This window comes from Juglans regia, chromosome 10 (genome assembly GCF_001411555.2).
Source record: "Juglans regia cultivar Chandler chromosome 10, Walnut 2.0, whole genome shotgun sequence".
Lineage (NCBI taxonomy): Eukaryota > Viridiplantae > Streptophyta > Magnoliopsida > Fagales > Juglandaceae > Juglans > Juglans regia.
Genome location: NC_049910.1, coordinates 16,481,705 through 16,499,940, shown reverse-complemented (window position 1 = coordinate 16,499,940; position 18,236 = coordinate 16,481,705). Strand labels below are relative to the sequence as shown.

General features: G+C 38.9%; 2 protein-coding genes across 2 annotated transcripts; one reads left to right on the top strand and one right to left on the bottom strand.

The window, feature by feature from the left end:
• Positions 1-9,672: 9,672 nt before the first annotated feature.
• Positions 9,673-10,542, bottom strand: LOC109007977. Its single transcript, XM_018987897.2, has one exon. It carries the CDS (start codon positions 10,540-10,542, stop codon positions 9,673-9,675), a length of 870 nt encoding a protein of 289 aa, XP_018843442.2.
• A 6,066-nt stretch (positions 10,543-16,608) lies between these two features.
• On the top strand, positions 16,609-17,490 carry LOC108999517. Its single transcript, XM_018976421.2, has one exon. It carries the CDS (start codon positions 16,609-16,611, stop codon positions 17,488-17,490), a length of 882 nt encoding a protein of 293 aa, XP_018831966.2.
• Positions 17,491-18,236: the final 746 nt, after the last annotated feature.

Here is an 18,236-nt window from a genome sequence, read left to right as displayed (position 1 = left end):
CTAATATATATAGTATATATACATGTGCATAGTGCCCTATGTACTAGTATAACTTATATACTAATACATAGTGTTATTAGTATAATGTATATTATTAGCTTATAATATGCTAGGCAACAAAATTAATTGTTAATTACACTTTATTAAACTAATTAATAACACTAGACTAATATATATAGTATATATACTAGTGCGTAGAGCATAAGTATAGTGTATATATAATATATTATTTAGTATGAATTATAAAAAAATTATTGTGGGGATGTTCGAATGTACAAACATAAAATTCGCATATATTTGGCATTGAGTACAAGTGTTCGCATGTATTAACATAACGTTCGCATGTAACAGGAATTAAGTAATTAAACATTCAGACATTATAATTGAAACATTCAGATGTCTTTCTCTCTCATCAATTGACATTTGCAAGTTAACAATTAAACGTTCGAATGTTAAGTGTATAAAAGGTTAAGTTCGAATGCAAAATGGCACAACTCACATTTCTCTCTCACTCAATCCATAGCCCCCGTCGCATACCAACGCTTACACTGCTGCCGCTGCAGTCAAACTCCGCCACAACCGTTACAAAAGAGGTAGGCTCCCTCTTTAACCTTTGGATACATTTTTTTTAATGTTAATGGAGGTTTCAGTGGTTCCTGAAACCCATTAGTGGCTGGACATTCATCTTAATTTTCCGGCCACCACGGATTGCCAATGGCCATTGGCCTTTTCTAAAATTTTGACCAAATTAATGCAATTTCTGAACTGTCTTCAGTGACTGTTTGCATAAACCATTATAGAAAATACTGTTTTGTAATGGTTTGGGCATTGTCACAAAAACTAATTTTGCTGTAGTGTAGGTAGTTGATATTTATCCATAATAACAATATATTATATGCCTACATAAATTATTAATACATATACATAATATGATAGCATATATCTATTTTATATATGGTTCCCACATATTACTATATGAGATTATTAAATTTTACCGACTAATTATTGACAAATTATAAAAGATAGCTATAAAGCATATTCAATATATAGGCATGAGTAATTAAGTTATATATTATATATGTAATTATAAAAACGCTACACTTATATTATTAGCTAATAAATATACATGTATATATACATAATTGTATGTATATATTTATCAATATATGATTGAGCTTAATCAAGTCAATCTAATGAGTCAACTCAGCATAAAGGAGCGAGCTTTAACGAGCCTTAGTCGAGTTTAATAGGGTATGTTTCATTTACTAATTGAGCAGATATATGCTTTCACGGACGAGCTTTTTATTCATGAGTCGAGTTCAATTCGAGTTTAACCGGACAAGTATCGAGTGGACTATCAAACAAACTGATTCATTTACAGTCCTCCTATGCCTCCATGGTACTACAAGAATCTCTCCACTCAAGAAATAATATCACTGAGTCATGAGTGCCGAGTGATCATCTAACTTCTAAACCTCATGGAAATCTCACTAACACCACTATTTTCAATAATTCTTAAATCAATTTAGGTATAGACTTTGCCAATATCGAATTAGAAATGCTAAAAAAAAATACTTTTTTCTGCAATAATAGAGTCTATGACGTTTTTGCAGGAGACTAGTGATATATCTTTATTTCTTGCTTACTTGATCTTTTTATTATTCTTTAATCAACTGTAGAAGAGAAAAAAATTTGCGAAAAATTATCTTAGAATCAAACCCATCTTGCATAAGTGCAAGCTCGAGCAAGATTCTTTTAGGCTCAATTGTCAATTCAGTCGTACCTAGTTATTCAAATTTTGTCATAATTACCATGAAAACATCTAAGGTGCTTGGTATTACATTACACTCAAGGGGTGTTGAAAAGTTCTTATATTTGCTAAGACCTAGTTGTCATCTTGAAAGAGAAAGAAAACTTAAGCAACATCACCTGTGCTAATACTGCAAAGTGGTTCACTAAAAAAAATTTTAAATAAATATGTTGGTCAGGAATGTCCTAAACATTTTTACTTCACACTTAGATTTGATGTCCTCAATTGCCAGGCTATAATGTGGCTTGTATATCTATTAATCTGAGAGCATTAGCATTGGTGTCTCTATATGCAAATGCAAACACATATTTGCATACTGTAACCCTTAATTTGATTTCATTGGATTATGCATATCTAAAATGTTACATAGCTATAAACAGTGTTTCAACAAATTTGCAGATGCATTATTCACTCTACAAAGATTATTTTACTAATTTTTTTCTCTCTCCTCCCTCTCTCTCTCTTTCTCTCCCCACCAATGGGATTATTTTTCATATCCACATATCATCAACTCGTGCTTTCTCTCCTTCATCATCCTCCCGGCCTCAAATCCTCCCCATTTTGATGCCACGTATTAGGGTAAAATCCAAATCTTGCTTCTTGGATGATCGTTCGGAGACTTCCACTCGAGTTATCAAGCATATTCCAGTAAATAATTCTTTACCCTTTCTTCTGGTTTTGGATTTTTGGATTTCGTGAGAGGTTTGGTTTTCGTGGGGAGGATAGGGTTGCAATTCTTGGGGTTATTTTCTTGCTTTCATGTATGTGTGCTCGTATTATCTGAAGATTACTTGTGGTCCTTTGCTATGGTAGTTCTTTGATAAGTGTTATTTTTATATGATTTTTATCACTATTTTATTTATGAAAAATATCATTTTCCCTCCAATACTATTGATTTTATTTTATTTCTACATATTTTTATTTATTTTCTTGGATTTGAAGTAATGAGAAGATTTAGTGCAAAATATAGCATTTGAGTACAAAAGAAGAAACTACGGATCCAAACCAATGAGAGGCAACGAGAACTAAAGAGAGCCTATGAGATTTAGGCGAGGAGCCTTGTCCTGTGGGCAGCAAAGAGATTTCTCTCGTCCAAAGGCTAGAAGCTTTACTGCTCAGTAGGTTGGCGAGAGGAGTCTTTCATCCCGGTCGGGAGTCTTTCCACTCGGTAGGTGAGAAGAGGGCCATGTGGTCTTTGTGACCTCCACGTCTGCCAATTTTATTCAGTGCACATAGTATCTACCCAATGGGATCTTCCTGAGCTCCGTAATCAATTTACTGACTACCAAATCCTCTCGATCTTCGTAAATCAAGCCGCATATCACTGAATCTTTCATTTTAGATAATTTCGATATTCTTGAAATAATTTCCTTTTGTGTTAACATCTATCTTTAGAAACTATTTTCCAGATTTTTAGGTTAGATTGTAGCCGCATTTGTTTTGTTTCTGGGTTTGAATTTTGACATCTATTTAATCTCGTCTTATGGGATGAATAGAGAGTCTTGGTTCATAATCTTAGTTTTAGTTTTGAGTTTTAGAGAGCTTGAGTTTAGGTTTTGATAGTTCAGAGTTTATTATTTGAGTTTCTTTCAAGGAGGTAGATTTGGAGGAGTAGAGGCGAGAGCCGCATGTTTCATCAACTGACTCTGAAGAAGAACACCAGTTTTATTCTTTTTCTTTTTAATTTCATTATGAACTAATTTTATTTTCTAGAGCTTTGATGTAGCTTAGCATTGAACATAGTTTATATTCTAAGTCATTTTATTTTCAATATTTCCATGATTGAGTGTTTATTCCTTGGTCTTAATGCTTACAATTTTCTAGCTAACTATTTTTCGATCTTTTAGATTGTAATGAGACCAAGAGGTGGTTTGTGATTAAATCTTTAGGATTAAACACCATCAATTGAGCGAAAGCAGAGATGCTTTACCGCTACTAGTGTGATTTTAAAAAAAAATCCAAATAACTTAATGAATTTCTAATTAGTTAAATTCAGATAGAGATATGGAGTTATTAGTTGGAGATATTTTTGGTATTGTTTGAGAGAAAATATTGAATAGTTAAGAGATTTTTATCATCAACTTGGGATAATTTGGATTCTATAACAAAGAAGAATAAATTGTGTGGGATTTGCTAGGTGAAGTCAATTACTCTAGATCTATTTTTATTATTTTTAAAATCTTAATTTTAATATTCTTTTCTTCAGTTAAATTTAGGTAAACCATTATTCAAATTTTTGTTTTTCAAACTGTAATTAATTTAGTCAATTTCAATACTCAATACCATAATTATTTCCTGTGGGTTCTATAACTGTTTTCTTTAAAATATTTTACTACTTGTTAAGATTTTGTGCACTTGCAAATTATATTTTTATGCGAACATTCTTTTCCCAAGAATTTAGGAACAAAATATGTCCGTCGCCTTCTAAGCAAAATGAGGGTAGGAAATAGAGTTAGAGGAAATTGGGTGCGCAATGTGTTCACAAATAGATGCAAACCCTCAGAAATATTGGCCCAATAAATAAGATATTGAACTGCTACTTGACCCCTAGAGAATGCAGAAACAATACAAGGACGTGAAAGCCTAGAACACAACACAACACACACACGTTTGGTTTGCAGTATTGTTGATTTTATTAAGTCTAATGATTGAGACATACACTTTTAGCTTGCTTGATCATTGGAAAATAATACTTTTAAGCATTATAAGTTAGCGTCTAACTTACTCTTGGATAATGTACTTATGTAGTGTGTAAACGTTGCACATTGTCAATCGAATTGGATTGTGGAATTATTGCTTGTCACATGCTGTGGTTTTGACATTATACATACTTTCTTTGTTCAAATGTTGCTTATTGACTTAAATGACATGTTCTTACTTTTGAGTAATGTTGTATGCTTGGTTGAGCTTCCACATGTTGATTTTTAGTACAAGTCTCTGCATGTTCTAATTCTTTCAAGCTGTAAATGTAATGCACTCTTTTTTTCTTTTTTATTTTTTTTTTATTTTTAGAGGAGCTGGAAGTCACATGTCCAATAGTGACCCCGTCCCAATTTTATTAATAAGCCCTCACTTATGGCAGAGGAATACCGTGGTTACAATCAAAGACTAAACCCAACCAACAAACGTAACGCAATGAACAACCAAAAATAATCCTATAAAGGAGTCACAACAAAACAAGACTTGAAAAGAGACCACAAAAAAAACTACCAATATCAAAGAAACTCACCGACATCTTAATGATGGAATACCAGACAAATCCAAATGCAATAAACCTCTAAGGACCCGAGGCAAAATAGAATTATTAGTGAAGGTCAAATCAAAGCCATTTGCACCCTCCTTTGCCAACCAATCCGCCATCTTATTTCCTTCTCGTAACACATGTTGAAACCGACAAGTAATGACTTGAGCCAAGCTAACAATTTCCTCCCAATAATCCTCTACGTACCAAATCCCACATCTCCCCCTATTCCACCAAGAGATAATCACCAAAGAATCAATCTCTACAATCACATTCAGAATATGGAGAGATCTGCAAAGTCGCAAACCAGTTAAGAGCGCTAATAACTCCGCTTTATTATTTGTGCCATGACCAATAGGAGATGCGAAAGCTTGCATAAGCCGACCCTGCTCATTTCGAATAATTCCACCAATACCACTAGCACCCGGGTTCCCAAGACTACTACCATCTGTATTCAATTTAACCCACCCTGAAGGTGGTTTATGCCACTTGACTAATTTGCATCGCCTTACCTTTAACGGGACTAGTTGAATATGTAAGGCCTCAAGAATCATGGCATCATATTGGGATAAACTTTGAGGATTTTCAACTTTTTGACAAAGAGTACCAATCCAAATACAAATGTATTTAATGACCGCATCTTGATCTTCCACTTTGCCCTCCGTTCGAGCTAGACAATGCCTTCTCCAAATTCTCCAAGTAATGATGACAGGTAATAAACCAATAATAATACCTACCTGAGAATTAGTCTGAGCACGCCTGAACCAAGAGGAGACATGCAACTTCCAGTTACCACCAACCGGAAGTCCAAAAAGGTTACCAAAAAAGGACCATATCTGTTTTGGAAAATCTCCCTCAATGAGAACATGATTAATGTCTTCATAATGCCCTGCAATACAACAATCACATTTGGAAACAATAGGAATGCCAACACGACGCAGTCTGTCATCAACACTCAAAGCCCTATGCCAAACCTTCCAAAAATGAATAGACATTTTTAGAGGAACATTTTTATGCCAAATCCAAGAATGTCAGTCCAATCTTGAACCTCTGACTCGAATACAATTCCAAGCAGATTTGGTAGAAAACATACCTGTCTCAGATGGAGTCCAAACTAGAACATCTTTTCCCGAATTTTGCCCAGATAAAGAGGCAACAATATCATCCACATTCTCTAATCCGACCAAATTCTCTAGGAGATTAACATCCCAATTATCAGACAACCAACACTCTTTAATTTTTAGCAAAGGGTGACCCACAATCGGCCTTTCATTGCACAAAGGACTATTGTCCCTCCATTTATCATACCAGAAAAAAATGTCACCATCTTTAACTCTCCATTTAGTATTATTCAAAATCAAAGGAGCACAACGAGCAACCATTCTCCAAAATCTGGAGCCTTTATCAACATCAATAAGTAACCATGGTTTCGAACCCACATATGCAGAGATGTCTGATTGTCCATGATATGCCTCAACCCCAGCCCGCCTTTCGTCACAGGACTACAAATAGTTTTCCAAGCCACCCATTTTTTTTTATCTTTCCCATTAGATTCACTCAAAAAGAAAGAACTCATCAGCTAATGGATCTTATTAATTACTGCTTGAGGGACCTGTAAAACAGCAAAGAGGTGAAGGGCCATACTAGAAATGACATGACGTAATAAAATCAATTTCCCTCCAGAAGATAGCAGCCGCATTTTCCAACCACTTAATTTTTGTCTCACTTTATCGATCATGCATTCAAGGTCTAAAATTTTTAGACGCCCCAAAATAATGGGAACTCCAAGGTATCAAAAAGGGAAATGCCCCTCCACAAAACCTGTACTCCTAAGAAGACAACGCTTGTGAGTAGAAGAGATTTTATTCGAACAATATAGGGCGGACTTTTGTTTATTAATGGCCTGACCTGACCATCTTTCATATTGATTCAAGATACTTTGGAGCACCCGGACCGATCTTTGACTTCCATTAGAAAAAATAACAACATCATCAGCATACATTAAATGAGAAATAATAGGCGTACCACGGGCCTGATGAAAATGCCCAAATCTATTTTCAACCACACTACGATAGATCAACCTGGAAAGAATCTCCTGCTGAATAATAAACAAATAGGGAGATAAAGGATCACCTTGTCGAAGACTACGGCCACCCGGAAAAAAGCCTTTTGTTGTCCCATTCATCATAACCGAATACCATGGGCTAGATATACAGAAAAAAGTCAGATCACAAAATTGGGCCGAGAATCCAAAACTCTTCATAACCCTTATCAAGAAATTCCAATCAACACGATCATATGCTTTTGCCATGTCTACTTTCAACATAATATTGTTACCGTGATTACTTTTGTTGATGGAGTGAACCATTTCTTGCGTAAGACTAATGTTCTCATAGATACTTCGACTCGAGATAAAAGCGCCTTGTTCCAAGGAAACCAATTTTGGCAACAGACTAGTCAAACGATTCACAATTATTTTAGAGCAAATTTTATAAAAAACAGAGCAAAGACTAATGGGCCGGAACTTATCAAAACCTGTTGGAGCATCCACCTTTGGAATAAGAACCAAATAAGAAGCCATGAAAAATTTTGGAAGATACATGGAAACAAAGAACTCTGACACAGCATTCCCCACATCATTTTTAACCACCTCCCAACATCTTTTATAGAACCTAGAGCCAAAACCATCAGGACCAGGAGCACTATTAACAGAAATAGAAGATAAAGCATCAAATACCTCATCCAAGGAAGGCGCACGAACCAAAGAGGCATTCTCCTCCCCAGAGATAACCGGATCAATAAGCCCCTCAAGGTTTGGATTTTCAACTGGCGACACCCCCTGAAGGAAGTTTGAAAAATAATCAACCACTCCTTGATGTATAGACTCTGGAGACGTATAAACCACCTCATTTGAAAGCATCTCAAGAACCCTCTTTCGCCTTTTATAAGCTAAACAAGCATGAAAAAATTTTGAATTCCGATCCCCATCCACTTTCCATTTTAGCTTGGCCATTTGAGACAATCTAATTTCTTCCCGACGCCTCCAAATTGCTAAATCCGAAATAGCCCCCTGAAGCTCTCGATCAATATCTTCCTCCCAATGTAATTGAAGCTAAGCTTTAATTCAAGCTCATCGACCCTTTCCTCAAGGGTAACAATATGATGCACCGTATGCCCAAAAACCCTTTTGTTCCAAGCACGCAAAGCAACTTTAGTCTGTTTAAGCTTCATAATAAGATTTTGAATGGCTGAACCACCGGATCGAGATTCCCAAGCTTGCCGAACACAATCCAGAAAATTTTGATGTTCCACCCACATCTGTTGGAACCTAAAAGGGGCAGGGCCATAGGAAAACAGATCTTGCTTGAACTCAATACACATAGGAGCATGATCCGAAGTAGAACTTGACAAATAAGAACAAATAGCATTAGGAAAAACCGAAAGAAAAGATACATCAATCAAAACACGATCCAGTCGTGCCCAAGAGCGAGCAAGACTATGCTGCCCATTACACCAAGAGAATGCACTTCCCTTTGAGCCATTCCAATCAAACCCCCCTGCTGAATCCAATTATTAAAATCCTCCATGGCTCCAAGAAGTCTTGGCCTACCCCCACATCTCTCGGAATCATTCAGAATGATGTTGAAGTCCCCCACATACATGCACGGTTGTAAGCCCATAGACTGAGCACAAAGTTCATCCCACAATCTGCATCTATCAGCTCTTGTACACTTAGCATATATCACATTTAATAAAAATTGCTCAACACCATCACCCACTCTAAGAGAAATATATTGTTCACCCATACGAAAAAAATTTACCGACATTGAGCCATCCCAAAAAATCCATATTTTTCCCCCTTCAACCTCATTAGAAACAAAATTATCAAAATGTAAAGATTGAGCTAATCTCCTAGCAACTTCCAGATTTTGAAAAGGTTCCAAAAGAGCTACTATTTTCGGTTTCAACTTTCCAATCAATTTTTTTAGTCTATCCTTTGAAGTCCCAACTCCCCTAATGTTCCATACGAAAATTGATTCAATCATTGAGGAAGGTTAGGAACTCGGGCAAGAACCCGAGAAGAACTTCTCATCTTAACAAAACTTTTTTTCTTGTATTTTCTTTTATCTTCAATGGTCTCAGACTCCGTCATATAATCTTTCTCCTGCGGAAATACTTGAGGTTGTAATTCTAACTCTGGCTCAGAAGCAACATCCTCCAAACTCAGACTATCTTCCGCACAGTCTTCTACCAGAACCTCCGCATCCTCCTCCTGGTTTTCACTGCATCCCTCCATAGCAACAGAAACTGATTCTTTTTGGGGGCCCATTTGTCCTGATGTACCTTGTTCTTCATGTCTCGTAGATAGTAGCACCATATTTTCCGTAACAACTATTACATTGTCATTCACCTTCTCAACCTCATTCTCAATCAACACCTTCTCAACCTCAGTTTCAATCAATACCTGCTCCATGATCGACGGATCAGACCCAGCTGCACTTGGGTCCAGCTCTACTGCACTTGGCACCACATCGATAGTCTTCCCAATCATGACTGCACCCGAAATCTCCCCCTCAAGCTCACCACCACTAATCTCCTCATTCACTGTCTCAGTGCACTTCTAGTCCCCAAAGTCAAATATCGGATCATTCTCTACCAACAAAACTGTGACCTGCCCTTCAGTCGATGCCCTAGACGCATCCATATCAGACCCTTCTTTCCTGTCGATACGAACCTTGCCCAGCTTTCCACCCTTCTCAGCACGGCATGTGGATTTATTGTGTCCTTGCATCCGGCACTTACAGCAGTAGGCAGGGAGTGTCTCATAGACCACTTGCTGTTTCCTACTCGAAGGCAGACCTGGAGCACCAATCCAGAAGTGCGATAAAGGCTCTTTAGCCGCGTCAACCTCCACACACAGTCTTGCACCATCCGTTCTCGTGGCACACCGAGTTGGATTATCCCCCCGAATAAAGGTCCCAATAGAGGCCATGAGAATGGTCAGAAACGCTTCACTATAAAAGTTTGGGGGAAGGCCCGGGAGGGAAAGCCATACCGGAACACGAGAGGGCTCATCATCCTCTGTGAATTCTGGTGTCCAATGAAACACGCGATAAAAGCTTCCGTTGATCTCGCAAACGTCCCTTGACAGTGCTTTCGTGAAGTCAACTTCATTAGCCATGCGTACAAATACGTTACGCGGCCTGCGCATGGAAAAGACAATCGGGGTGGTTGAGAGACCCCAGCGATTGTGTATGAAACAGCGGACAGCATCCAACGAGGGCCGTTGCTTCAGGAACTTGAGGACCACCGAGAAGCGGAAGGGCTCGGTAGACTTGATAATCTCTTCACGCGAGAACTGGAAGTAAATGTCCCCATCAAGGAATTTCGGAAGGCGGGGCAGCAACATCATCTCTGGAATGGGCTGGGGGACGGCAGCCACTAGTTCGGCGAAAAGGGTCCAACCAGTGGCTCCATCTACGACTGCCATGCAGCCAGCCGTTGAAGGCTACGCAGAAAAATGAGCAGTAACCCTAATCCTATAAAGTCACATGGTCACATGTTACACGTTTCTGGGTTATGCATCAAAGTTTTTGTCACAAGTACATGTCATATTCATTACGGGTTGTGCATTAAAAGAAAAGAAATAATAATAATTTTTTTCACGATCCCCAATACTAGGATGAGAGAATATCCTAGTGGAATTTCTCTATCCACTCTGGAGTGCTTAAATTGGAGTGGTATCCCTATTTATATTCAAGGCTTCGAGCTAAGCTCTTAATCGAATAAAGCACAGATCGACTGCAAATATATATAGCCTAAGTTAGATTATTGGACATTTATTGTTAAGATGATAGGAAAAAAAAACTGTGAAAAAAATTTGAAATGTTTATTGGTTGTTTAATTGAATTATTTTCGTTTAAAACTAAATTATTCCTATATAAAAAAAAAAGAACAAAAAACTAGATTAAACTTGCAACAAAAAAATACTAGAGATAAGTATACAACTTTACTCATAAAACTTTATTTACAAATACAATCAAATTAGGACTTCATGCTTCATGAAACACCAAACTTCAAAGCAACTGATCTTGATACCTATATCTTAACATCCTGAACTTTTGTAACGATTCTACTTATTTATTTATTTTTATCATTTTATCTGGATTTCTATTTTTTATGGTTAATAATAAATATTAGTATGAAATTATAATTGTGAAGCTTCTAAGTCCGTGTCCATTGGTATTGGTTGACGTTTAATTATTAGAATTTACAATTTGGGACTTAAGAATAGTACGCTATTAATTTCACGAGGATTGGAAAATAGTGCACGAGGACCCATTATTAATCCAATCCACCTCTGCAAACCACACTAAACATGCACGCAGACTATCCTTTGCATTGCTTCCTTCTCCTTCCTAGGGTTGCCACGCCAAACCCAAACCTTGCACCTCCATTCTGAAACTTTCCCTCAAACAGAAACTTAACCCTTGCATCCTTTATGAAAAAGGAAAACTTGACTGTGAAAACAAAAACTTACTCAATTAATAAATGACACATGGTGGCACTTAAATGGATGCTTAAAATCAAGGTTTCAATGGTTATCATTGAAGATGAGTGCCTTCCCTTTCTCTGAGAGAAAGCGTGGGGTTCCAGTGCCTTTGTTGTTTTCAACAAAGGTTTTAGTCTCACCTTGGTGAGTTTTTTTCTGTGACAGTGGTGTTGGGTAGCTAGACGAGATGGAGGCGGAGGAACTGGCATCACGATGGGAAAGGCTTCATCTCTCCAAGGAAGAAAGTGCTTGCTTCCATGTCCAGCAGAAGAGCATCCGCGATGACATAAGAAGAGGAAAGTACTGTATTGTTGGGAAAGCTTTGACGGAGAAGGGAGTGAATAGTGAAGGATTCAGAATAACAATGTCTCAAATATGGAGGCTAGACGGGTGGGTGACGTTTAAGGAACTTGGTGATCAATGCTTCTTGATCGAGTTTCAAAAGATAGAAGACAAAGAAAAGGTACTGAGTGGACGTCCGTGGTTCTTTGACAGACACCTCCTCACCATGATGGAGGTGGACGAGAAGGAATCCATAGATGGGTTGAAGTTCTGTTTTGAGCCATTCTGGATACAGCTACACAACCTCCCACTATCAGTCATGACAGAAGATTTCGGTGAGCAGTTTACAGAAGCTATAGGCCCGGTTATAAGAGTAGAAGCAAAGGCAGATGGACGTGCATGGGGAAGATGCCTAAGAGTAAGGGTGGCTGTGGACCTTAACAGACCTCTACTTCGAGGGAAATGGCTAAGGCTGGATGACAAACAACACTGGATCTCATTCAAATACGAGAGGCTGCAAAACTTTTGCTTTCAGTGTGGTATTCTTAGTCACAAAGGCAAAGGTTGCTTGACTACTCGTAATGCTCAGCAAGGAGAGACTTTGCCCCCAGCTCAGTTTGGTCCATGGCTCCGAGGACAGCCTAGGAACACAAACATTTTCGATAGCCGTAGATACGGCGGATCAAAGGGCGGAAACAACCAACAGACGGGGTAGAAAGGGGGAGAGGGTACTATTGTCCAAGATATATTTGTGCCTCGTACATCAGAAGCCTTCGCGGAAAAGGTGGCAGGTGAAAAGGAGAAGGAGTCAGCAAGAAAGAAGGAAGGAGGGTCTCAGACAGGCACCAATCAGCCACATACAGATGGGAAAGGAGGAGAAGGTGCTGCTGAGGATCCATGCATCGGGATCTTGGCTGGAAGCCAGGGTGTAAGTCAACTGTCTGACCCAATAAAGGTTACCTTTGGTTAGAAGGATGCTAGGTTCTTAGAACCTGGTGGCCCTCAGGAGATACAGGTTTCTCACATGGGGGAGGCTTCTGCAGTTAACCTAATGTCGGGGACATATAGCCTCCATGAGTCTATGAAGGAAGTAAGGGTGGAAAGGGGTACAAAGGAAATTTCTAAAATAGGCAGCATGGCTGCATCCACTATTGGTGTATGTTTGTTTAATCAAAATGATGACAAAAAGATGGCTCTGGATCAAACGCCTGGTGAAGACACTATCATGCCAATGGCAAAGGTTGAGGGTATGAGGACTATGAGGAAATGGCAAAGGAAAGCCCGGGAGAGTGAGACCAATACAAAAGGCAATAGTAATACAAGCCTAGTTGATGGTTCTACATGCAATGCAAGGAACTTGTATGCGAGGGGGTGCAAAAGAGTCTCAACCTTTCAGGAGTCTAGTTCAAAAAAGACAAGGAGATGCCTCAATACAATAGATTTTCCCATGACTAAGGCAGAGGCTGGCTTTCAGTCCTGCCATGATCAATGAGCATATTAGTGTGGAACTGCCGAGAGCTTGGGAACCCTCGAACAATTAAGGTCCTTAGGAATCTGACTAAGGAAAAGTTTCCCAATTTGGTTTTCCTAGTGGAAACTAAATGCAGAAGAAATAAAATGGAGGCAATTAGGAGGTTGCTGCAAATGGATGGGTGTTTTACTGTGGACTGTATGGGATTTAGTGGAGGGATTGCCCTTCTCTGGAAAGATGAGTGGAGGGTTAACATCATTAATTACACTAAATGGCACATTAGTGCTCTGATCCAGGAGATAAAGGATGGACCTACATGGCAATTCACGGGGTTCTATGGACACCCTGATACATGGAAGAGAGGCAGTAGTTGGCATTTGCTGAAGATGCTCAAACCCACCAACTCCCTAGCATGGCTATGTGCTGGGGACTTTAATGAGATCCTTCATCAGAGTGAAAAGATTGGTGGAGCAACCAGACCTTATAAACAAATTGAGGACTTTAGACAAGCTGTGGAAGCTTGTGGTCTAAATGATATACACTCTCATGGGCAAAGGTTTACTTGGTCGAATAACAGATGTGGGAATGATTTTACTAAAGAAAAAATTGATAGAGCCTTTGGAAATAAAGAATGGAATGAGTTATATGGTCATGGGGCTTGTAATGCACTTCCTGCAATTAGATCTGATCACTCTCCTTTGTCAATTAGTTTGCACAACACCACTCAGGGAAGGATGAAAAGGAGATGGTGCTTTAGATATGAGATGGCATGGGAAATAAAGGAAGAATGTCAGAAGGTGGTTAGAGAGGCATGGCAAAATGCTGGTATAACAGATGGTCAGGCCAAATCCTTAAGGACACAACTTGAATGCTGCCAAAAGGGTCTCACAACCTGGAGGCAAAATCTTAAGCAACAAGAGGACCAGATCATTAAAAATGGGACACAATTTATTGGGCATCTTCAGAATGTTGGTACTGGTGAGCACTTGGCAGCTATGAAACAAACCCAAGAGGAGGTGGTTTCTGCCATTATAGCAAATGATATCAAGTGGAAACAAAGGGCAAAGCAACACTGGCTTAAACATGGGGACAGAAACACCCAGTTTTTTCACATGCAAGCAAGCCAGAGAAGGAAGACCAATGCAGTTAAAAGCATAGAAGATCCTCAAGGAAGGTGTGTCACTGACCAGTTAGCAATTGGAGAGGTATTCACAAGCTTCTTCTCCTCTCTTTTCACTACTTCCAATCCCAGTTCTATTGACCAATGTCTACATGCAATGGACACCAAATTAGACAGTGTTAAGAAGGCTTGGCTCTTAAACCCTTTTGCTAGGGAGGAGATCATTGCAGCTATTTTTCAAATGAATCCCTTGGGGTCTCCAGGCCCTGATGGGTTCCCTGCCCAATTCTACCAAAAGAACTGGGAGGTAGTGGGGGATCAAGTCTGTAATTTTGCTCTTGGCTTCCTTAATCATGGGGGCACCCTCAATGAGGTTAATGACACTTTTATTACTCTCATACCCAAAGTTCAGAACCCCAAAAGAGTAGTGGATGACAGACCAATAAGCCTTTGTAATGTCTTATACAAGGTTGTGTCTAAAACCATGGCAAATAGACTTAAGCACATACTGCCACAGATTATTGCCCCCAATCAGAGTGCCTTTGTCCCTGGAAGGCTCATATCTGATAACACCTTGATTGCTTATGAGGTCCTTCACTCTATGAACTCTAGAATGAAAGGGAAGAAAGGTTTTATGGCTCTAAAACTGGACATGAGCAAGGCCTATGACAGGGTAGAGTGGAGATTCATTGAAGCCATCATGGTTAAAATGGATTTCCCTGCTCATTGGATCCACATCATTCAAGCTTGTCTCACTTCCGTCTCTTACTCTATACACCTTAATGGAGATCCTCAAAAAAAGTTTGCACCTTCGAGAGGCCTAAGACAAGGTGATCCCATGTCACCCTACTTATTTATACTATGTGCAGAAGCCCTCTCTTCCCTCCTCAAACATGCTGAGACATGTGGCAGTATAACTCCTGTGACAATTGGTAGAGGTCCTGTTAAAGTAAACCATCTCTTCTTTGCTGATGATAGCCTACTGTTCTGCCAAGCCAAGCATGAGGAAATTAATTGTGTTCTTAACATCCTTGAGTTATATGAGAAAGGATCAGGTCAGGTTCTTAACAAGGATAAGTCTGCCATTTACTTCAGCAGGAATACTGCCTTGATGACCCAACAACTGATCATGCACCTTGCAGGTGTCCAATCCACCTCTTGCTTTGAGAAATACCTGGGCTTACCTTCATTGGTGGGTAGAAAGAAGATAGCATCCTTCCACTCTTTAGTTGATAGAACCTGGTCTCGAGTCACTAATTGGAGGACCAAATTTCTCTCTGCAGCAAGAAAGGAGATACTGCTCAAAGCTGTGCTCCAAGCTATCCCCACCTATGCAATGGGGATGTTCCTTCTACCAGCTTTTATTCCAAGAAAATTAAACCAGATACTAAGGAAGTTTTGGTGGGGTTTCAATGAAGATTTTTCAAAAATTCAGTGGGTCAACTGGGAGAAGCTTAGTGGCAGGAAGGATATGGGAGGGCTTGGGTTTCGAGACTTGAGATGCTTCAATATTGCTCTACTATCCAAACAGGGATGGAGGATCCTCCAAAATCCTACATCTCTAGTGGCACAAATTTTAAAGCAGAAGTATTTCAACAATGGAAATTTGCTTGATGCAAAGCTAGGAGGTGGGCCTTCTTTCGCATGGAGAGGAATACATGCTGGAATAAGTTTGTTAAAAAAAGGCCTCATTTGGAGGGTTGGAAATGGACAGAAGATTAACATCTGGCAAGATAGATGGGTACCATCTCTACCTACACAAAAGATCTTGACCCCTCGAGAAGCTGATTGCTGGTGTGAAAAAGTCAGTGACATCATTGATCCTCAACAGAAGAGATGGCAGGAACCTATCCTATCTGAACTTTTCACTAACCAGGAAATAGAGGGCATAAAGGCAATTCCCATCAGCTTAGGAGATAGAGAAGACAAACTCACCTGACAGTTTTCTCCTAAGGGCAGCTACACAGTTAAAAGTGGATACTATCTTGGCAAAGAATTGGAGAGAGAGCAAGGAGGAGAACCTTCTGGCAGAGCTGAGAACTGGCAAGTGTGGAGGTCCATTTGGAAGCTCAAGGTTCCTCCTACCACCAAAATGTTTATCTGGAGGGCATGCAGTGAAGCCTTGCCCACTATGGCTAACCTGAAAAGAAGAAAGGTGGTAAAGGATAACCTTTGTTTGATATGCAAAAGGGAATCTGAAACCTCTGGCCATGCTTTATGGGGATGCAGCAGTGCCCAAGATGTTTGGTGTCAAGGCCCAAAGAAAGTGCAAAAATTTTCTTTTCACAGTGACTTGGTTTTTAATATCTGGGCAGAATTGATTGGCAAGCTTGAACCAGGGGATTTAAATGTGGTGGCTGCTACAATGAGAGTGATATGGGCGAGAAGAAATGATGTCTTACATGGGAAAGTTTTTAAACACCCTCAAGAAGTCATTGGCCAGGCCAGGGCAGAATTGTCTCTGCATGAAGAGGCTTTCCAGAAGGAGGTTGATGCTAACTATGAGAACATGGCAAGAGTTCACAGATGGACAAAGCCTGCAGTAGGTGGTTTTAAAGTGAATTGGGATGCAGCTGTGCAATCGAGGCTAGGAAGGATTGGCATTGGTGTCCTAATCAGAGATCATCAAGGGCTGGTGATAGGTGCACTTCGTGCTAACAGACCTTTGAGAGGCAGTGCCTTTGATGCTGAAGCATATGGGCTTGTTTTGGCATGTTTTTTTTGTAAGGAAATTGGAATAAGGCAATTCTGTTTGGAGGGAGATTCAAAACAGGTCGTGGACCAAGTGATCCAAGGTTGTCCTAACTGGAGCTTAGGTGGTTGCCTCATATCAGATGCCAAAGCTGTTCTAATCCCAGCTGCTGATTGGTCTATCTCTCATGTATATCGGGAGGCTAACATGGCAGCTCACAAGCTTGCCGAAGCGGCCCTTGAATGCACTAAAGATCTTTATGACATCGAAATATGCCCCCCTTGTATCCTTCAGGTGGTTACTGAGGAGATGAGGCATTGATCCTGTCTTTCCCTTTGTAATACTGGTTCATCTTGTATGTGGTTGGTTTGATTAATGAGATCAGTTTATTATCAAAAAAATAAATAAATGACACACACTCAATTAAACCCGACTTGACTCGCTAATACTTGTAAAGGTCCACTCATTAATTTATGCCTGAATAAGCTCGTTAGCTCAACTCGCATAGAGGCATAGAGCTCATTCATACATCATTGAATATATATATATATATAATTTATTCATATATATTAATATTCTTATATATATATTCTTCCATACATATTAAATTTAATAATATAAATATAGTAACCTTTATAATTAAATATGTAACAAGTAACCTAGTTGCTTATGCGTAATCCTCTATGCATACATATTGACTATAATCCATAGCTATACGTTATAACCTGAATAATAGTTAATATTTTGTAGCTATTTTATAATATGTATAATAGTTAATACTTAGGATTTAGTAGTTTCATACATGTGAGAACCATATGAGAAATATATTCATAAATATTTGATAATTTTATAATTCACAATATAGGGTGTACATATATATATATATTAGTTGTATAAATTCGGTAAACTCAATTTTCTTTTGTAATTTTGTATTTAATTATTCAATTCATTCAAAATAAGTAAAAATTATTTAAAAGACTAAGGGCAAAACTCGAGCAATAGCTCGGCATGGGCTCTTTAAAGAGCACGAGCAAACATCAATAAATAACTTGTCTTGGTTTGAGCTC